General features: G+C 39.4%; 2 protein-coding genes across 2 annotated transcripts in view; one reads left to right on the forward strand and one right to left on the reverse strand.

Annotated features, from left to right (window-relative positions):
- Positions 1–4: 4 nt before the first annotated feature.
- On the reverse strand, positions 5–4,251 carry LOC127617420 (molecular chaperone MKKS-like). The gene is given in 5 exon segments (XM_052089383.1): positions 5–1,571; positions 1,772–1,882; positions 2,256–2,437; positions 2,871–3,065; positions 3,068–4,251. Coding segments are annotated over 5 exon segments (1,689 nt in total). The 5' UTR covers positions 3,855–4,251; the 3' UTR covers positions 5–1,157.
- A 289-nt stretch (positions 4,252–4,540) lies between these two features.
- The window catches only part of slx4ip (SLX4 interacting protein), a 56,001-nt gene continuing 37,262 nt past the window's right edge, over positions 4,541–23,279 (forward strand). The window contains exons 1-4 of the mRNA XM_052089384.1: positions 4,541–4,678; positions 4,877–4,919; positions 14,654–14,743; positions 15,010–15,136. Of these exons, the coding sequence (XP_051945344.1) occupies positions 4,893–4,919; positions 14,654–14,743; positions 15,010–15,136 (244 nt within the window). The 5' untranslated portion in view covers positions 4,541–4,678; positions 4,877–4,892. The remainder of the gene's footprint in view (positions 4,679–4,876; positions 4,920–14,653; positions 14,744–15,009; positions 15,137–23,279) is intronic.

Consider the following 23,279-nt stretch of genomic DNA (forward strand, 5'->3'; position numbering starts at 1 on the left):
AGCATCTTGTGAAAGTGCTTTAATGAAAGAAAACCTGTCCTTGTGTACAAAATGAGTTAACAGAGTTAATGTCACAAATATGCTTATTTGACTACTGATCACGAAATTGTGTGGAATCTTAAATATTTCTTAAATTATGTATGTATATTTTCAAAATCACGCAGAGGGGTAATCACTAGTACGTATGCAATAGAGAGAGAGAGGAGCAGGCTATTTTATTTATATGAGGTTTTTCGCACCTGCATTCCAATCTACATCTTGATGTCATTCTTCCTCATGATCACGCAGCGTGTTATCATCAGCTGAATGGTAGGTAAAACAAAAAGTTAAAATGTGATAAGACTCGTGCAAATCCATTCACACATCAGAAGTCAATCAACTATTTATCCCTTTTCGTCTAATCACACCTGCAAAATCCTAAAACTTTATATCCAGGTTTAATTTATATTTTTAATAGATATTTAAATTTTCTCTTTTAATCGTTTAATGTAATTTTGAGTGTGACCATGGCTTAAGGAGGGTGTACCTGTATGTTGGGTTGGAAATATCAAGGATTAATAGTGGTGTTTTCCTTATTACATCACATGTTTTTCTGAAAACAAAAAGAATCAAATCAAACACGGAATGTAGGCTGTCATCCGCGCAGCCTGACCAATTTGCGCGAATAACCGAATGTGAAGTTTGAATGGCTTGCACACGCTGCACGAGTCTATTTGGTATACTGCAGTATGGTCACATTTGAACTTTTTGTTTAACCTCCCATTCAGCTAATGAAAACACGCTGCATGATCATGAGGAAGAATTACATAAAGATGCAAACTGGAATGCAGGCACGGAAGTTCATATAAATGAAATGGTCTACGCTCTCTCCGTTGCCGGGGTGCCAGTGATTACTCCGCCATGTGCAAATGCTGGCACGTGTGCCATAGTTTGGCTACCCCTGTCCTAGATACTCCTACATAGTCATTTAACAGATTTCCTCCCCAAAGCAGTATCCTTATGGTATATCCTTTTTCAGTTCAAGAACTCTACCCCTGGAACAGCCTGGGGATAAGTACCTTGCGCTAGGGCACCATGTCGATGATTAGGTCGCACTGTGCAGTGTTTTAACCTACAATCTATGGGTTACCAGTTCAGATGTTCATTGAAAGCAAAACTTAATTCATATTCCTGATCATGTATTTAACATCTAGAACAAGATTAGCCATCTCAACTGCTACATTCAAAGCATTGAGCTTGGCAGAGAATGAATCTAATATTCTAGGCTGAGAGTCAGCATTGTCAGTGGAAACAGGAGAGAAAGTATGGTAAGCTGTATTTAGAGGGGTCTTCTCCAGATCCGATCGGTCCTTCACTAGACCACAGCCACAGGTTTCCTCAGCACTGGTCTGGGAGTTGATATCTTTGACCCAGCGGTGGGCAAATGTCAGGTCACAGAGACAGTCCTGCCCATCATGTTCTAAGGAAAGAGCCACATCGTGGAGAGAACGGCAGAATACCTTGACTGCCATGAGGAACTCAGTGTGAGAGATGCCCAGAACTGCAGCTGTTTCAGTTGCTGTGGACTGATTCTGTGGAGTAAATGTTTTGAAATATAAGAGAATTACAATCATTTTTACAATTACAATTCTGAGGATATAAGGGACAGCAAATGAATAAACCATTTCATTAAATTGTGACTAGGCAAACTTTCAAGTTCAAGTGAAACTTTTTAATCAATATAGTACACATGAAACTCAATGTGATGTGTAACTATGGTGGAATAGAATACCATGTGTGTAATGTGGGTGGCCAAAAGTGTCTCAGTGCAGCCTCCTCCAAGCAGGGCGTAGGGTTCCCTTAGAGTTAGTCGCAACACATGTTCTGCTCTCTGGCATGTCATCTGTCCAACAAATGTAAAAAGTGTTCATGATATGAGAAGTGAGTAGTGAAGTAGGGGAATAAATGCAATCAATTTGAATGAAAGGTGTCATTCAAATTAATAATAACAATAATAACTGGCTGACTGTACATACCTCTTATTACATGCCTAATAACCAAATAAAAAGACATGAAATATTGATTTGAGTTTACATTTTTTTGATATGTGCCAAGAAACAGACATTAAACTATCACAGCTACTGTGTGTCGGAAATCGGTTGTCTGGGATAATGGTCCATTATCCATTTAAGTGGTCATTATATGAAAATATTTAACCACAGAATGCCTGCACGATCAGCCAATCAGAATCAACCTAATAACAGTAGTAAACGAACCTTGAGTTCATCCAACATGGTTTCATTTCTGTGGCAAAGTGCCATGGTGCTAAATGCCACATTTTTAGAAGAAAGGATCTGGAGTAGCTCTTTTGATCCACATGACTGGAAACAGAAGCCTCTGACCAGCCCGTAAGCTTCAGTCGGGACTGGAGTGCACAGGGAGGCAACAGCCTGAGCCCCTGAAACATAAAACATGAGTTAAAACGACTGTGTTATGAGCGTGGAGTGCCATTTCTTTCCATTACTATTGCATTGTACAGTGATGATATAGTATATTCTATTGCTATTAAATGATTCAAAGACAAGAACAGGTATGATTGCAAAATAAAAATTATTCAAGGAATAGTTAGCTCAAAAATGAAAATTCTGTCAACAGTGGAACACAAAGAGAGATGTTAAGCAAGATGTTAGGGACTGACAGCCTAAGTCACCATACACTTTCATTGTATGGAAGAAAGATGCTATTAAAAGTGAATGGTGACTGAAGTGAACACATCCCTGACAACTCCTTTTGTGTTCCACATTAGAGAGAAAAGTCTTACAGGTTTGGAACAACCTGTAGGGTATGTAAATGATGACATTTGGCTGAACTATCACATTAACTCAATTGACCTGTTATCTGGATAAATGGCTCCATCAAGGCGAGTCCAAGTCTCTCTATCACGACCACCCCATGTTCCCTCAAATAATGCTGAAGGACTGGGTGCACTACTTTCTGACATACAAATAAGACCACGTTATCCCTAACTATTTGTTCCCCAAGCTTCATGAGCTGCTGTAGGACACCAAGCTCTGGGTCCACCCCTTATGGATCTCCAAAGTTACATTACCAACTTCAGAGATATCACCCGCAAGAGATGTGCTAAAAAGCACAACCTTGAAAGGACCAGGCCCAAGTTTCTTAAGGTCTGCAGGCTGAAGCATCAGAGGCACATCCACCAGCAGTCCTGGGAAAACAGCAGAGTTACTCACTGATTGGCCCTCAATGGCAATATTGACCGTCCTGCCAAAACAGCTCACACCAGTAGAGTTACATGGAATGGAATACAGAAAGGCCTGTGCGATCAGTGAACTGATATGCTGCGTCTCTCGACTGTTCAACATGCAGGCTGGTTTACTTGTGAGCATGCTGCGGGCCAGTAAAACAAGTGAATCAGAACTGCTGAGGTCCACTTGGACTTTACAACCACAGCTGTCTCCCTTAAGATACCTGTTGCATTCTTCCAAAAGGTGTTTGTATACTTTGGCTGCTGCAGTAGTCCTGAGGCCATATTTCTGGGTGTGTTCGATAAGTCGGAGAGTGAATATCCCCATAAACAGCCCACAGTCACTGTAACGTGAAGCATGATGTTGAACAGCTGTTGAGATCAATTTAAGAAGTGGCGCAGACATATCAACCCCTTTCAGTAACACTCTGGAGGTTGAAGTTGTCACCACGTGGCCACCTACATTGTTGTGGATTTGTTTCAATCTGCCAGTAGGTCCGTAGCTAGTACTGAATATGTCTCTTAACAGTGCAAGTTTTAGGGAGATGTCACTGTTAGAAATTGGATCATCTGTGCATACAGCTGGCTTCTTTTTGCAAATGCGAGACATACTGTGGTTTCATTCGTTAATATTTAACAGAGGTTATTAATGCAGGTATGTTACTTTAAACAACGCGTCTTTCAGTCTATACAGTAACCAGAAATATAGATAGATCGAATACTTAAAGTCAAATATTAAGAATAATTCATGTGGATTGATAGATTTTAATTCGATTTCAACATTCTCTTGAAATTACTTAGTCTTTACATAACAACTACGGAGACGTACAGACCGAACGCGTTCTTGCGCTAAAAACAAGCAAGACGTAACGCATAGAACAGAACGCAAGTGTTACGAGACATTACGTTGTTTTTATATAGTTTTTAAGTTGTTGTTTTTTTGACACGACGTCTAAAAAACGACGAAAGAAAAAGAAATTCATTAAGTCCTGTCCAATCAGTCGGTGTTTACGTTTTACACATGGTCTTATGTGTTATCCAAAACGTGCCAGTTCTAAACAAAAAATAATAATAATTAAGAACTAAAACAATGATTGAAAATGTAATAGCTAATAAAAATAAAAAAAAAGTGCGTGAATATAGTTTTGTATTGAGATATATTATCATAGTAATTTCGTAATTTACATCAAGCTATGAATAACCATCATTACTGTCCGGCAAAATAGTTAGCCTCCTACTCATGGCTGCGTCTCTATGGCAACTGCGGGACCTGGGGTCCTAACTTGACAGTGCAAGTTTCAAACCTTCGGCGGGAGAAAATTTTAAGCTTCTTTCACTATTGTTGTTTTATTAACAAGTCGTTTTTAACTAAAATGTAAAGTACTTATAGCAAGTTAAATTACAACCAGCCCTGGAAAGTCGCTCAGGAAGAGGGTGGGTGCACTATTTCACTTTCCTTTTTCGTGATATTTTGATTTTGACGTTCTACTGTTTCAGCAAACTGCAGCTTTAACAAACACGAGAGTATTTCAATATAATTATTTGGGTTTATCTTAACGAGGAGATTTTAACCAGCTTTTCTGTTTGTCTGTGCTTGTTCAGTTATGTTTTCTGTGACTTTTGTTTGTTTAGGTATTTGATCAGAAGCATGCAGTCCTCTAAATTTGTAGTCAAGGTATGTAAACGCATTTTATAGAGCAACTGTTCAGTTCTTCCTGAAAAAATGTATCATGTTGCTTGCTGCCATGACATTTGCCTAGTATACCTCTTTGTATTATATTATTCCCAAAAGAACACATGAAACTTTTAGAAAGGTGTTCGCGGCTGTTTAAAATACATAAATATAGTTCATTTTTTAAACTCTAGAGGGGGCAGTCGCCTTAGCAATGTGTGCTGAACCGTAATCATCATTTTGTTTACATAAGATAGCTCCTAATTTTTGTATGTTCTTTGCTCTATTAATTATGTGTTCACCCTGCATTTTGTAACAAAGCACAGTAGCACACACAAATGTGTGCTTTAAGTTTTCATTGCAACATCAGGTTTTATTTTTTGTTCCATACCATCTCAGACTTTCCAGGTGAAGTACTAGCTTGCAGTTTTGATAATCATGTGTCCCTCTATCCTACTGAAAGTCTTTACCCAATTTCATACTTGCTGGACTGGCCCTGTCTATTCATCCACCGGCCAGATGAATGAATGTCAGTGCTAATACTTATCAGATGTTTCTATTAAGCACTAAAAATGGCCCAGGTCTCTTTGCTTGTTGATGTTTCATATAGTGAAGGCTTTAACTCTAGTTTCTGGATGCAGCAGTGGATCACACATATTGTGTTTTGTGCCAGACTTTGGCTATATCTCAATCATTGCTTTTTTTATTTTTTTATTTTTGTTGTGGGAGAGCACCACTCACAAACTGCACCCTCCCAGTCTGCACATAATGATACTATTAAATGTTGCTCTCCCTGAGAAAGGAACTGTCATGCCCAACACTGTGACCACAAGGAGACATTTAAACCAGGGAAGAAAACAATACCATCAGCTGGCCCAGTTCTCAGCTTTACTTTGCAGTTAAACAAACCGTATCAACAAAGCTGTTCTGACATCCTTTGGAATGAAGGCTTCCATGCATGTTAATGTTTTTTAGTTGTTCTGAGTGCATAATCCCTCCCTACATACCTAACCCTCTTATGCATGAATTATTAAATCACAAAGGAAAAACATTTTTTTTTAATGTTTTGTTTCTAGCTCCAAAACAAGAATATAATAGTTACAAACCTTTTTCCCTCTCCAGAATGATGTATTTGTAGAAAGTTACACGTCTGTCCATTACAATAGAACCGTATGGTAAATAATTTTAGGGATGCTGATGCACTGATGTATTAATTTTTTACCAAATTTAAACCATTGGCAAATTGATCAAAAGAATGAAAACACTGAAAATAAATCAGTGTATATATATATATATATATATATATATATATATACATACACACACGTACATACAACAGTTAGTTCCAGTACTCGAATCTGTTTGGACGAGCGACGTTCCATGAGCACTGATGGTCTGACACATCAGCACTCCGACGATTCACTGTGTGTGTATCACTCCCCTTGTGTTCCTGCCAGTCTAAATTAAAGTGTAAGAGCAGTGCAGATCTGTTAAGAGTTACCGTATGTGTCTCTTAAATGTATTTTTTATAAAACAAATTGACATTACATATGTTAGCCAGCAGGTGGTGGCAAAAGATCATTTTTGTGTGTATATCAGCAGTTGGTGATGTGAAGTGAATCCGTCAGTCATTGTTTACATAGAACAGCACTTGGTGATCGCTCGTATTACTACTACTACTACTACTACACAACTACAGCTAAAAAATAGCTTTAAACGATCAACTTCAGCATTATGGCTCATCACAGCTGAGACACAACAGATTAATTACACAACTTTATTTATTTGCCGCATGACCGCTGTTGTTACATTGTTAAATTTATCTTGTCATAAATAAATAAAAAACAATGACATTTAAGAGTACATTCATAAAGGGGGTTTCCATGGTCATGGAAAACCTGCAAATAGAGAATTTTTCAAATTCAGTTTAGCAGGCCTGGAAAAGTTGTGTGTGTATATATATATATATATATATATATATATATATATATATATATATATATATATATATATATACTGTATTTATAGTTTAAATAACTATATAGTTTTATAGTGAAATATTTAATTGACTAGTTATTGCTCTTGTATCGTAAAATCTACTGGCAAGAACTAGTGTTGTATGATTAGTTGGGCTCCCCCGACCGAAGATTTTCATAGTCCACTAGTCGTTAATTTAAGCCATTAGTGGACTAGTCGTCGCACGTTTATTATCTTAATTTAATTACTTATATGTTGGGGGGCATCAGAAAATGGTTTGAGTTCCAGGTCAGAGAAAGAATGTTAAAAGTAACATTGCTAACACTGTTCTACATTACAGAGAACAAAGCGCACACAAAGCGAGCCGCAGCGACATCAGCAAAAGCAGTAATGAATCTGAATGTGTCGGAAAAACCAGCAAGAGATTGTCTGAACATTTTGTTAATTTATAGAGAGAACTGCACATTAGGGTTGTGCCGACAGATGATGATCTCTGGGATCGACGATGGTCATAGTGTTGCCAATAGCTGATGCCTTAATTTGATCATGTCAAAACGATATTTGGCTCGTTTTTCCATTAATCTATAAAATTATTATTATTATTAGACTATTATTATTATCAAATTAATATGACAATAATTTGCCAGTAGACACACAGACACGCACTTGAAAAAACACACTTTATTATATTATTAAGAACATATGGCAGAAAAGCCGTCAGTGCGCATATATGACGTGCTGATACAGAGACGTGCAGTCTCGTGGAACACGCTAAGGATCTCACTCTTTGTTTGGTTCCTATTGCCTTCCGATTAGTTTTTTGCAAGAACAGTATCATCTATGAGTGCTGCAAATGACCTCCGACATCTCAGCTCAGGAGGTGTTTTGAGTTCAGTTCACTTCCTCAAAGCAGTTGATTGTGACCACAACACTGCAGCCTATTAAATAGTACAAAATATATAAAATAAAACAATAACACGTTCACCTCGAACCATGATTTATATTTCAGTGATTATTATCATCATTATAATTATTATTTTTACATTCATAATTGTTTTTGTCTTCATTTGTGCAAGTAATTTTCCGCCTGCTTGTTGAGATGGATACTTGCCTGACCGTAAATGGAAAGGTGTGTGTATATATATATATATATATATATGTTATTTTTTTATCACTTCATTATTTGATTTGCTTTTTCATTTTGTTTGGAGTGCAATTTTGATTTAGAAATGTATTTGATTTAAGTTTCTAATTTTTTAAATAAATGAATGTAATTTTCAATGCAAAATCAATAAAGCAAGAATATTCACTGATCCCTCAGCCTCGAGGTTTCCGATGAAATTTGATATTGCAATATATATATCATGAATGAGGGAACAAAACTATTCACACACATGATGTATTTTCCCAGATAACAAAATACCCGACCGGTAGAGAATGTACAGATGAGGTTCTTTGCCAAAGAGATGTTGTCAACTGTTGTAAAGCCATCTTTCAACACACATTTTAAATGGACATTTTTTTCCAGTTTCATTTGAACTTTTAGTTTAAATAACTAAAAAATAATGTTCAAAGTTTGAAATCAAGGTGTGTTGCTTTATTTTGTAGGCCTTATCCTAACCCCGCTTAATGAAAATTATCCCATAGTACCACCTAGTGTCCAACCAGCAGTAATACCGGTGTTCGTGTTTTCGAGTTTTTCTTTTTTTTCGACCAACCAACCAATCAAACTTGGTTGACCAAGAATCTTCTCATCGACTAATGGTTAGTCGAATATCAGGGGGCAGCCCTAACGATTAGTGAGTATGAATTGTTCTTTTCTTATGAAATCACACAAATCTGTCTGATTTATTAGTGAATCGGTGAATCAATATAATAAATAAATAATTATCAAGTAATCACAAGCTGTAGGATAGGTCATGGGAAAAAGTTGGAAATGAATTGGTCAAAAGGTGTAGGAACACCTTATAGAATTGTAGAAATATAGAATTATGTGTAAGAATCTAATTGAATTACCCTTTGTGGTTTGGATGAAACCAGGGCTGGACTTGGCATACTGGCATACCGGGCATTTTCCCGGTGGGCCAACACAATTTGGGGCGTCGAGAGAATCGAGCGGCCCAGTGGGTCAGCCGCGTAACTGGCCGAATGGTCCTCAATAAGCTAAAATGAGCCGCACCGTTATGCAGAACGGACCACAAAACGTTCCCGCGATATGCAGAAACGGATAGCGAACACCTCCCCGCTCAACTTTTGGGCCAGTTGCTATGTAAAATCCTGGGCCGATTTCTCTTCCCAGTCCAGCCCTGGATGCAACATCACACCTTGAATTTTAAAAACATTAGTTTGGTCTGTCCACTGGTGTGGGCACCATGCATCAGAGGGTTAAAATATTTGACCAATCTCTTGGCCGATGAAGCTGTTTTGTCTGGCCAATGTTGTTCCAGATCAGGTCTTGCTTTGTTCCCAGATGCAAATATAATCTATCCTTTCTGGAGTGGAACTCTGGTAATAAATGAAATACTTCTATGTATGACTCATGCTTCTAATCGAGGCCCTGACTCTACAGTGCTTCTCCTTAATGCCTCAGAAGACACTTGTACAAGACCTGCTGCACCGCTCCGCTGTTATACCCATCTGGTGTAGTATATGGTGGGAGAGCGAGACTCTTTGTTTTTCCCTATGAACGTTAAGTGCTGGGTAGTATGACAGATGTTTTGGCTCTGGTTTATGTGCTCGGTCGACTTCCCTGGTAGATATGGACCACACACTTGGACCTCCAAGAATCCTGTTACTGTCATTGGATCAAGGAAAAATGTTGTCATTTCTGAAACCGAGAGAAAAAATTGAGATGGATGCAGCTTGTAACAGACATCAGAGGACTACTGAATAATATCTGGGGTCTGTTTCATTGCAAAGCGCTGTGCTTTTAGAAAATTAAATTGACTTTATTTATATAACTGCAGATGTTTAGACTTAGAAATACAATTTAGGTCATGTTGTGTTTTGCTGGTAAATAGCAGTGCATGTTAGAAGAGGAAGAAGATTGTGCCGCGTTATGTCAGGACTCGTGAGGAATGGTTTTGGGTCAAGTTTTTCTTTTTGTCCCAGTCTACCGATACATTCTTTTCACTAGAATTCTTTGGATCTTCCTCATATTATTTGATTGTTTATAGAGCATTACCAGGTCTGCCTGTTCTTGCTGTTGGAATTTTGCTTCTAGGTTGTGTCCTCTAATTCATTAGCTCCATTCAGGTGTGCTAAAATCCAGTGCTTTACTTACGCAGCACCCCAGCACACTGAGGTCCTATAAATGAAGGCCAGTTTAGTCATGATCACAATGATTTATGTGTGATGCTTGCTAAAGTTAAACCCCTAACCAGATCAAATTTTTTTTACTAACATGAATAATACTACAAATTGTGTGGCTGTACTTGCATGGTGTATGATAAAATGTATGATAAAATGCATGAAACAATCTCATAAACTTACACTGAAGGAGGGGCCCGAGCCATATCTTTGGAACCAGAATACCTTAGAGACGTTGAGGTGAGCTCTTTTGACTTGGGCCAGTAAGTAACCACCTAGTAACCACCCAGAACAGTCTAGCGATGCACAAGCAATAGCATACCAAAACACTACCAACCACTCAGAACATCTTAGCAACCATATCGCAATTCCCTGGCAACCACCCAGAGCACCCTAGCATCACGGCAGTGAGTTTTGCATGGGCAAGCAGCACTAACTTTCTTCCTAAAATGTAAAAATCTAGTTCAACTTGTTTGTGTATCATGGCTCTCTTTCCCTATAAGATACACAGTGCCAATATTAGCACTCTTCAGGGAATGCCAGGTGACTCACTCCATACAAAATCACCAAATCGAGACCAAGGGTTTAAGCTTTTAACAGGCAACACCCATAGAGTTCCCCTTCAGCACAGGAGACTATTTGTCAACCTGCAACTCTCTTAGATAGAGACAAAGAAGGAGCTAGACAGGGGGTGTTATTGAGTGAGACTATTTCTGTTGCCCTCTCTCTTTCTCAGCACAAACATCTGTGGCTGGTTAATATTAGCCCCGGAGCTATATGCAGAGAAAGGGGTCTAGTTCTCACAGCAGCGATAGCAGTGGTAAAAGTGCAGGGAGGCGTTGTGGTGAAGGGGCAACTGCTACACAACCACTCGTGGACCAACTGTCTGACACTGATCAAAGAGAGGGCTAGAGAAAGTGCAGTTTGGGAGGAAGAAACCGAGATAAGAGAGGGCAGCAAGGGAGCGTCTTGGGAACTCATGCAGAGCAGAGCCAAAAGGAAAAGCCAAAAGCAGACCATGTTGTGATTGCTTCATATATTTACGCAGTGATTGAGGGCAGAATATAGAACCACTTAGCATTACGACAGGCCCAAGCTGTGGACTTTGGTCTAAGCACAATTTAGCTTTTTAGTGGTTTCCAGTGCCTTTGTAATATGTTTTTGGCAGGTCATGCTGATCAGATAAAGAGACAAAGGTAAGAGCGAGTTTAATCAGGAGGTTGTTGACACACAGGAAGCCTCTAACAAGGATCAACACAAAAGGATTTAGAAAAAAGAAAAAAAGGATTTGTTGTTCATAGCATTTCAAGCTCTTTTTTTCATTTGCTTAAGCCCTACATACAATAATTAATACTGTCCTTAGAAAAACATTTATGATACAATCATAAAAGGATTTCCTGGACACCATATTACTCTTCCTGTAGAAAGTGACACAGAACTGTCAAAGATTTTCAAACACAACAAAATGTAGGATTTGTAGAAAACCATTTGCAGGTAGTTAACACACAAAGAGGATAAACAAACGCGTTGATTTAAAAAGTTTACTCGGCAAACAAAAGAAACCGCAAACAAACCTAGCTTACATTTCTGAGGACTTGTGTAACTTGTATCTGCTAAAAGATTGTTAAACCTTTGTTTGTTGTGTAGCAGCTACGGTCAAAGATCACCTCTGGCCTGGGTTCAGCTTTTATTTAGCAACAGATATTTTGTTCTGCAAGGAATTTCTGTTAGACATCCAGAACAGTTACAAAACTGTTTGAAAAGGTTACAGTTGCAAAACGTGTTTTGTATACCATTTTCTGCAAATATAGCCAATGGTTTTTTCACAGGCTCAAGTCTTGTCAACTGGCCTAATAATAGACTTTAGAAGGCTCTAGTATTGGCTGTTGTGAAGTTTTGCAAATTAACTATTGAAACTTTAAACACAATAAACATGAAGCTTTAACTTTTGCTTGGCAATGCAGTTGACATGTTTTATTGACCTAGCAGGCCACATTGTTGAATGTGCAGACACTGCGAAGATCTCTTGTGTCTTGGGTGAGCATGACTGTCATCATTCCCTAATTCTCATGTTGTTCCAAATCAGTATGACTTCATATGAACATAAAATGAGATGCTAGGCACAATGATAGCCTTGGTCACCATTCACATTTTTCCATTCTTCAATTCTGCGTAACATCCCCTATATGTTCCACAGAAGAATGTAAGTTGTAAGGCTTTGGAACAATATGAGGGTGAGTGAATTATCCCTAACTTTACATTTACAGACAAACTCCCATATTAGGCAAATCCATTTTACTGTTTCTTCAAGCTGTCCCATAGTCCAGTTTTTCACACTGGGCCTGGTGAAAAAAGCAGCGCGAACATGCTTCTTTAACACTGGGAACATTCCTGCAGTCATCTGTAATGGCATATTTTGGATTTTGAACAGAAAGTGGAGAAAAACAGAACAGTATGCAATAACGCAGCAGTTTCAGAGACCGCTCCTGCTAGTGTAAGAAGACACATCATGCGATTGTCATGGCTGAGCTCCTTTTCATTCCTGATTGACAGTTCCCATCCATCCCCTCCTATGTGTTCCCACGCCACGGTAATTGTGGAAGGCAGTCAGCCGAATCCACTGGTCAGTCACAGAATGGCCACAGCACAAAGAAGTGAGGAGAAAGCCGCCCAGTGTTTTCTAAAGGATCTGCTGTCCTCCACATACACACATAGTTTCCCACTCATACATAAGGATGCCTCTGTTTCCTTTTGTAGCTTTTATCTTTGCTTGTCTGTGAAGGATTAAAGGAATAATTCTCCCAAAAATTAAAATTCTGGCATTGTGCTCGCCTCATGTCGTTCCAAACCCCTATGATTTTGTTTCTACCCTGTAGCACAAAAGGAGAAGTTTGGAAGAATGTTATCCTCAAGAACAGTTAACTTTCATTGCTTTGCAATTCACATGCCACCACCTAAATATAGACACTTATCTCTGAAATGTCCACAAGTCCATGGTTTGACACAAGGGGGCAGCCTATCCTTCAAGTTGGGGGGATGCTAAGATTCTTAGTTCAATGCTAAACTAACCCTCATGTACACAAAGCAGCAATTAGAGGAAAATATGCTTTCATGTCTAAAACAAAGCGATTTGGCTATGCATTTTGGCCATAGCTGCCTGTCTTTGTGCTAATAATGTGCCGTAATCCTGTTTGACTGGAGAGTAATTCAGAGGTTACAGGCCAAATGAGAATGCTGGAGATGTTTTATTTACTCAGTCGCTGTAGACTCCTGGTATGGGGAGACATAAATTATCACTTATGGGACGGGAGAGAAAGACACAGACAAGATGTGGGGCTGAACAATGGGCTTTACCCTACACACCCTTCTAATTCACTTTCTCACGTCATCTCTCCCCTGCTGGCCTTGGAGTATCACAGACCCAAATCAAGAGCATTACCCTCCCTCATACCACCTGGTCCAAGCCACTTTTACCTCCTCTCCAGAGCTCACTAAAACACACACTATTACTTCAATTGTATCAGAGCTTTATCAGGCACTCTCGAAGTGCTCTAGAATGTGTTCTGCACTATGTTTTGATTTGCCATCCATGTGTATTTTGAAATGGGGAATTTCTTTATGCATCGAGTCTTAGATCTCAAACACCTCCTTGTGCTGTGCTCGTTTAAAGACATCATCACGTACCCCCACTGTCAGTCAAGCCATGTCCCTACAGCATCAATGTGGCAACATGTATCTTTGAAATCAGGTGTTGAAATGCTTCAGGGTAGTGCTGGCTCCTCTCTTGCGGGTGGTCCAGGAAAGGCCTGTGTAAGAGGCTAAGGCGGACCGCAGCACAGCAACAGGCTCGCTCTTGCACTCATGTGTAAAACATAATCAGGCCAGTGTGGAGCTGAGATGTAACAGCCACTTAAACGGCCACGACGTTTCTGGCTCTCACACTCCGCCGTGACTTATTGTCCCTGACGTACTGACGTCGCGCTCCAAGAATTCTGATCTTTAGATGAAGTTTTGCAGCCCTCTGAAATCTGGCCCTTGGGGATATAAACATGAACCGTGTTCATTTTTTCATCACATTTCCATAAACGAATAGGTTAGCAAGGGCATTCTTTGGCAAGATGTTTCCCTAAGCCACTCTGTCAGTCCTCAGCGTGGCTAAATTATGAGTTTAGCCACAAGCTTTGGTTTTAACATCACCGTCTCTGAGATCAACTGTATATGGTTACTGACATAATACTAATGAGGTACGTTTACAAAGCTTGTAAAAGTCATGGAGAGAGGGGCAGGGACAGCAGATGCACAAAAATAAGAGGAAGGGGATGGTGTGACTTGCCTTCAGCTATGGATTTGAATGTGTCATTCAGTTAGCTCAGTCATGATGTCTTTGTTTTGTCGTTTAAGCCCTACAATCTCTCTCACACACTCTCTGTCTCTCTTTCTCTCTCTCAAAGTGTGGGAATTTTGCTGTGCTGGTGGATCTTCACATATTGCCCTTAGGCAGCCAAGACAATGCCAGCTGGTTCTTTCCGGAGCACAGGAAGGTATGGGAATGAGGGCGTGTTTCTGTTTGTTTGTGTATGTGCACGTCAATAGATACTGAATCTAGGTCTATTCTCCCCCCCCATGCTTTTAATTATTTTTCCTTCAAGGTTCACACAAACTGTGCATCGTTTCACTCTACAGATAGTGAAACACTTCCTTTTAAGCGCCTTAAAAAATGTCAAATGTCACCTGTGATTATTTACCCTTGCTTGGGAAGTTTTAGTCTCATGAATGTATTTGTGTGTGCATGATTTTGGATGTGCAGGAAGTGGGCTCGCTAATAAGAGATGCAGTGGAGCAGAAGGTGAGGCAGTATCAAGAGGCCAGACACCTGAAGATCCAACCCAAACCAAGGAAAGATTTCACCCTGACCTCCCCGCTCTGTCTTGAAGGTACGGCACACATTGGCTTGGTTCCAAAACCTAGTGTGCTGCCTACATAGACAGCATTTTAAGGCATCATAGGTGCACTCCCTATGCAAAGGCTGTTACAAAAGGTAGGCAGCATGATTATGTTTCCTTCTTTTTTTTCTCTCCACAATTTGACTTCAGTCCGGGAAGCGGAGGACAAATCTCAGTTGCCGCCACATCTGAGACCTGTCAATCTGTGCATCTTATCACATGGCTTGTTGAGTGCGTTACCGTAGAGACGTATCGCTTGTGGAGGCCCACGCTATTCTCCACGGCATCCACGCACAACTCACCACGTGCCCCACCGAGAGCGTGAACCACGCATTATAGTGACCACGAGGAGTTACCCCATGTGACTACCCTGCCGTTAAGAGAACTGCAGTCAGTTACCTGTTGCTCATGCTCCACTCTTGTGTACGCAGTCCATAGGGACGTGATTGAGCGAGCGTACAAAACAATGACGTAACTTAGAAAGAGACAACTTGATTCACCAGTATCATGCTGACAGATGAGGTAGCATAATTAAAATTACACAGTTATGATTGTTTTACTACATACTATGAGTGAGTATATTATATTTTGGCACTTTTCCACTGCACGTTACAGTTAGACTCGCATCACCTCTACTCTCTTTTCTAAGCTTGCATTTCCACTGCAGTTTAGTGCCTCCTCAACGTGGGTGGGATTATTCGCTGATCATCATATTTGCGCCGCCTCTACTGCTGTGACATCATCTTAAACATGAGACAAACTGACCAAAACAATAACACAACCGCTAACTGTTAGCTACTAGCTCATTGTGCTGCATTAAGCAGTTGTTGCTGGTGATTTTACACAATTGTAACAGTTAAATTGGCCTGGTTGTTTTAGAAGCAAGCTTCCAGTAGCTGGTCACCTAAATAAAGTGAAGCTTTCAAGTTAACGTAACAAAATGTACCATCCTCCATCGAGTCCAGGGCACTCTCCCTCCCATTGCTCGCCAGTTTAGATAGTCTATTTGGTCGAACCACTTCCACTTTTCCTTGTTGGTTCTGTAGTCACTTAAGTTTTTTTGTCTTTTCCCTACACTGTTGGTAGGTCCGGTGGTTGCCGTCTGCAGCCAACAGCTGAGACACTTACTGAGATAATTTTTAGTTTCGCTCATCGGTAACGAGTGGACCGTCTGCACCTTGTTTATTGTCCACAGCGTGGTTTTGAGCACAACCATTTCTTTTTTCACAATTCAAAATTCGCGTGAACAAATTATATGTTATCACTGTTGTTGATGTCGCGTGTCGGAAATTCAGTGATCTGCAGGAATTTGCCGTCACATTTAGTATCGGCTCGCTTGGAACCTCGACCGAGGTGGTACTAAAAAAAGTATCAGGTACGAGGTACTATCCACAGTGGAAAACCCCCAAAAAACGAGCAGAGTGGAGTTGAGTCAAGTGCACCGTGCAGTGGAAAAGCCCCATTTGACTCTTCAGTGCTGGAACAGGGCTAAAACAAAGTGTGGATATAGGTCTGACTATGCGAGACTGTAGTTTGAAGTAATAACTTTTCTTTGCATGATACATTGACTGTATTTATACGATAGCCTATGTCTGAGTTTGCTAGCTAGTCAGCATTATCAATAGCTGTTAGCTAAATTTGGTGGATGATGACTATGGCAGAGCTTGGGCCGGGCAGTGAATCTGTACACCCGGCCCCTAATCAGGCTGATCAAGACCGAGAGGGATTAAGGAGAGAGAGAGAGAGAGAGAGAGAGAGAGAGAGAGAGAGAGAGAGAGAGAGAGAGAGAGAGAGAGAGAGAGAGAGAGAGAGAGAGAGAGAAAAAAACTACAGGCAGCTGCACTGTTTGTGGTTGATTTGTCTTTTTGTTTAAGTTAACCATTAAATATTATTTATATTGTCAAGCCGGTTCTCGCCTCTTTCTTTCCATTGAACTTTGTTACAATGACAATAGCTGTTTATAAAATAGACTGTACATTATAAATATGTTGACACAATTCAGTATTGATGTGATTCCATCACAACTGTCATTATATATATATATCGATGCGCTATTGTTTTATAATAATAGAATGTATATATTTTCTGTATAATCAAGCTATGTTACACTAATGTATGGGTCTTTTTGCATTACCTTGAACATTGTCTTGCATTCATTTTATGTGTTATTGTAGTTTAATTGCTGAATAATTACAGATTAACATTGATTATGACAGTTACAGTGCAGGCAATATCAAGTTAGCTAAAATTACACACATCAATCCTTATTTCACATGCTTTGTAGTTAATGTAAGCTTACTTGTCCAATATGAAGGATGCCAATTCAGGGAATGAAGGTCCCTCTAGGAATCTAAATGCCCTGCCGATGTTCACTCTAGTTTTTGCTTGACCAAGATCACGTTCCCGCTTAGCCAGAGGGATTCAGTAGATTTTTGTTTTGGCTTACTCTGAGTTTGTGTATGAGTCGGTGTTGTGCTGGGAGCAGGGCGTTTGCTGGATTCTATCTCTAAGATAATGTTACCTTGTGTTGCAGTTTGTTGTCGCTGTTGAATAGCGGAAGAGAAGATATTACTGTCTAAGGCAAGGCTCTCGGGAGCTTGCCTTTGGATTTTCCCAGTAAAAGCAACCCACTCCCTTCAGCAGCTCCATTTATTCCACAATGAGAGTGCTTCTGTATTTACTTATTTAGCATTTTTGCATTATAATTCCCTCTTACTTTGCAATCTACATCACCTGAAGCTGTTTGGAAGTGCATCTGGACTGTGAGCTGTGTAATTCTTCCTCTTTTCAGTCAGGTGCGAATTGCAGTGCTGCGCTCATTCGTCATCACTAGAGTTTAATGTGATCTCATGTTACGTTAAATGAGATCAAATTAATATTTGACAAATTTACAATTTTTACTCCATATTTGTGTGCTATTTATTTTTTGAAAGAGTATAGTGCCATTAGCTTAGCAACATGCCAATGTCAAACTCTTGAAATCAAGTGTGAGTAGAGTCTTCTGTGCACTTTGTGTGAGAAGCTCTATTTGTGTAAAGCACAGAGTTGCTTCTTAAGTAGAGCGTTCCAAATCAGCGACTTATGGCTCCATTTCAGTTAGGACGTTTCCCTAGAAGGAAGCTGCCAAAGTAGGCAGTAGACAGCAAGGCAGCTCACTATGTTTTTGGAAAAGAGCCATGTTGTTTCAGCCATTTTATATGTAGCAGCCATTATTAAAACTATGAGAGTGCAACAATCATTGTAGATTTGTTGCTGTTGACTGGGAAATGTAACATATTTAATTGCATAATTTAACTCATGCATTTGGCTGGAGTTCAGATGCTGGTGATGTACAGACCCATCTCTTACCTCAATTAATGTCTACTAATGTTTTACTATATTGAATTATGTGTATTTTGTTGCTCCCAGTTGAACAACAAATACCACTGTACTCTTCCAATACAAAACCAGATGTACCTGTCAAGATATGACAAATATCAGTTGTGCCTGCATATTTGACAATTTTCTCTAGGCTATTGAAATATATCATGAATTACCGATGATCTTGCTACAACTAAAGACCTGCATCTTTCCCTCACACATACTTCTAAAATGATCTGGCCTTCATAAACAGCTTGAATGCTTTGCAAACATATCATTTTCAGTTCCTCAGAAAGAAGGGAGTATTTTTCAAAACAGAATAGAGAAATTGATGACATACCTGCATGCCAACAAGAATAAAAACTAGTTGAGACTAGGTAGCTCTCCCCACGAGTGTCTCCACCGCCCCCATAGAGGTGTGGTGGATGTGTTTGACTTGGCTTCCACCTCAACTTATATGCAGGTCATATCTTTCACCCACCCTCAAGATTGTTGGGGGTGGAACTAGGGCTTTTTTTTAAACTAGGGCTGTTGATTTAATGTGTTAATTCAGTGTGATCTAATTAAGTTCAGTAAAGTTGGACATATATTGACAGATTTGAAGTTCCCAGAGCAATGGCTTATTATCGAAATGTTGTTAAAACACAAACAACACCTCTTTCCAACCGTATTAATGTAGACAACGAGCTACAACCTAATATTCACCAAAACAAGCCATCCTCAGAGCTGGACAAATAACATTGTTCTCTATGTGTAGCCGGCTGTGATACGAGTGCACAGGGACCATCTACAAGGTGCAACACCAAAAAGCAATACAACAAAAATATTAAATAATGCACATAGAGACCAATGTTATTTGTCCAGCTCGGAGGACGGCTCGTTTGGATGACAATTAGGTTGTAGCTTGTTGTTTACCTTACTATTGTTGGAAAGAGAGGTCGTTTGTGTTTTAACAACGTTTAACTTTTAAGTTATTGATACAGGAAGTTATTGATCTGGGAAGTTCAAATCTGTCAATATATGTCCAACTTTACCAAACTATTTTTTTTAAGACTTTTGACTTTTCATCTTTAAAAACAGGACGATCCCGTTATTTACAGGACGGGTGACAACCCTATCTTGTGTTCAAGCACAGCTGGATGGAGTGCAACTCCAATGCAAGGGTCTCGAGATGTGTTTTTCTAAGTTCAAACTACGTTTATATTAACACAGCGTCCTAAAAATGCTGTTATGAAGTGACATCCAAAGTGAGATGCTGCAAACACATCTGTATAATGCATGAACATTGACAGACTGACAAATCTGATTACAAAATGGATCATTGTGGACTGTAGGCCAATAATAGGCCTGTTCAGTGATATGGAAAAAACATTCTATAGCATTCTAAAGCAACCTTTTGTATTGCCTAATCAATGCTTTACTTGTCTGCCACATAATGTATATTTTAATTATCTGAATTATTATATTTATATGTAATTATATTTATGTATTATTATTTTTCAAAGTATATATTGAATTAGTTTTATTTGGGTGCATTTCTTTCTAAATATTAATATTTGCAATTAATTATATTGATTAACCAGCATATGAAAAAATTTAAGTGATTGACAGCTCTAGTTTTAACTATACTGTAATGTTGCTGGATTTAAAATTTTACCAGGGAAATGTCTGTACAGTATATTGACTGTTCTGTGAAAGATAGATAGATAGTGGCAGGTCTATTAGGCTGCATTTAGACTGCATTATACATATCTGATATTTTGACACATCAAATGCAGTCACTTAAGATATAGTCAACTGTTCTTCCATTTATACTTTGACAAGATGAACCTTTTTGGTATTTGGTCGTACCAAAACTGCAGAAAGACTGTATACATTTTTTTTTTGTATCACTCCTATAAATGTTTTTCCTCTTGATTTGGTAACCAAGTACCGGTACTTTTGAAATCCCTAGTTCATAGTAGTTCATAAAACATATGAAACGAGAATGGGAGATGCTGCCTGTCCCTTTTTATTGTCTTCTCATTGCCTTGATCCTCTGTCCCTCATGCATTAAACCCTGTTGAAGGAGAGGAAGGGGCAGGAGGGAGTCTAAGGGAGGCTTTTCCTTTTGCACAGGTAGCATTTAGAGCCTGTAAATGTCTGGCTTACTGCATGGGCCAGGTCCTGCTGAGAGAGGTAGATTACAGGGCAGTTAAGATCATAAAAAGACATTTCTCCTCTTTAGATGTTGCAGCCCCTCTCACGGCACATCAAGGCATGGCTTTTCTACTGTGTAGGTGCCCAGAACTCTGTGTATCTCCCTCTCTCTCTCTCTTTCTCCTTTCCTCCTTCATGTTGAGCTACTCTGAATGTGTAAATGTAGCCATAGATAGGGAAGTGTTCGCTATTGACAACTGTATTTACAAACAGTAAAGTTGTGGCTTTCGAATTCTGCTGTTCATACTCTAACTTAAAAGAGTGGAACGAATTATGCCTGTATGAACAACTTGTAAAAGCCCTTTTCTATTGTCAGGATAGTGTATCTGTGAATAAAACCATACAGTAGTAACAGTGACTACAGTAAATATCAACGATTGCAAATTACACAACACTTTTCTGTCTTATCACAGTTGACACAACATTATTCGACAAATCTTAATTAATTGGCAACAGCTTCAAATTATTTTTGACTGAATGGAGTGTGCAGCATGTGGGTCGCACCCAGACCACAAAACCGGTGGGAGCTGCTCCAGTGGAAAGACAGCGACTGGATTCAAAACTGGCACATAGCTCATATCTCTGTCTTTGTCAGTTACCGGAACCTCACACAAAAAAAAAAAACTCAACAAACACATGAGCAGTAGTAGCAATTGAAATTGTATGACATGAGAGACCTTTCCTCTGCAGTTCTGTTAACTTTGCGCAGGTTAATCAGACTCACTCTAAAAAACCTCTTGTGTCACTTTGGCCGAACTGTTTGTTAACAACCATAGTTTGCATTCCAGTACCGTACTGATACAAAATACAGTACATACCGTATTTTGATGATCTGAGAACGTAGCCTATTTCTTGGTTTTGTTTGTTGGTTTTAAAATGTGAGAGAGAGAGAGAGAGAGAGAGAGAGAGAGAGAGAGTCCTAGAACCAAATAGATGAGGAAGTTTGATTGTTGATCGTCTGGCATTGGATGTTGGACTTTTTTTCAATCTGTCAGTAGCTGGTTTCCCAGATGAAGAATAACTTACTTCAACTTTCACTCTTGACATGGTGTATGCATCCAGCATCCCTTATTAGAGATAGATTTCGGATATCTTATGAGCTAATCTGCTGAGAACATCATGAATCGCTGCAATGTGTGTGAGAAAGCCTGATGTGTTACCCTTGGGCCAGGTGAGAACAGGGTCATTGTCTAGTATATCAGAAAGGCTGACTCATTACAGACTGACAGTTAACCATAATAAATGATGAAACACACAAATGGGGTGTGTGTGAGGACAGACTGTCTCCTTCACTAATGTGTCCATAAACAAAGAGGTTTGAAAATATTTTTAGGCCTCCTGCAGGAAATGGAGCTCAACTGTGATGGGGGAATAAATGTGGGTCAAAGGCTCAGTGTGGAGGTCAAACACTAACCTGTTGAACTCCTTTCCTAATCTGCACACACAACATCTATCTGTCTGTCTGTCTGTCTGTCCTTTTCAGGTTATTTAGCATTCTTTCGCTCTTTATTGTTCTTTTGCTCATTCACGTTCTTTCACAATCTTTTGCTCTTTCTTTCGTGTTCTTTCACACATCCTTTTTTGTTGTTTTTATTTTTTTATTTTGTACTTTCTTTTTTACTCGCTCTTTCTGACTGTCTGTCTTTTGCATTCCGTCACTTCGCTTTCTTTCTTTGTTTTTTCACTCTTTCTTCCTTTTGTTGTTTCTTTTCGTTCTTCGTTCTTTCTTTCAATCTTTCATTCTTTTTTTTCTATCTTTGGCTCTTTCGTGTTCTATGGCTCTTCCTTTTGTTGTTTCTTTCTTTTTCACTCTTCCTTTTGTGTGTGTGTGTGTGTGGCATTAGAACCTCTGCCAGTTTACTGTCACAGAGATTTCTGCCTTTGCCCAGTCACAGAATATGTGAATACTCCAGCTGTTGATTATCAACAGCTATTAACAAGCCTCAGGTCCTTTTGTGTGAACAATCAGACACTAGAGACATTTTTCCCTTATTTTATGTGTCAACCTGCTTTAATCTGTCATCATGCATGCATCGAGCAAAGCATTTAATGTGCACACTCAGCAAAGATGTATACATTGTCAACCTGTATGTGGCTGTCTCTGTGGATTTCGAGGTGCATGTCACATTCATCACATCCAGCATACATGTCACATACCAACATTTCCTGAGCAGTCTGCTCTGCTTTCAGCTGCAAAGGCCATCTTCCATGTGTCAGCCCTTGTAGCTTCCCCCTGACTGGCTACCTCATGCTTCCCCATTAGCTCATAGTGAGTTGATTTATTTATGCTTTGGAGAGGGCGGTAAAGAGGGAACTTTTCCCACCAAATGTCTTGGCTTGGTGCAAGCACGAGCCGGACTCTTGGCAAACTAACCAAGGAAATATTTTCTGCTGGAAGAGGGCAGATTATGATGTTTTTATGTAGTCATTTGTGCTTGTCTGCCCTGAAAAGGGAAGAAATAGGCTTCTCAATGACATTTTTCCTTTTATTTTCCCCTTTTTAAGACATAATGATATTTGGAGTGAGATGAACTGTATAAGAGTAGAATTCACTGTCAGGGCAGAGCTCATTTTT

The sequence above is a fragment of the Xyrauchen texanus genome, chromosome 24, assembly GCF_025860055.1.
Source record: "Xyrauchen texanus isolate HMW12.3.18 chromosome 24, RBS_HiC_50CHRs, whole genome shotgun sequence".
NCBI classification, from domain to species: domain Eukaryota; kingdom Metazoa; phylum Chordata; class Actinopteri; order Cypriniformes; family Catostomidae; genus Xyrauchen; species Xyrauchen texanus.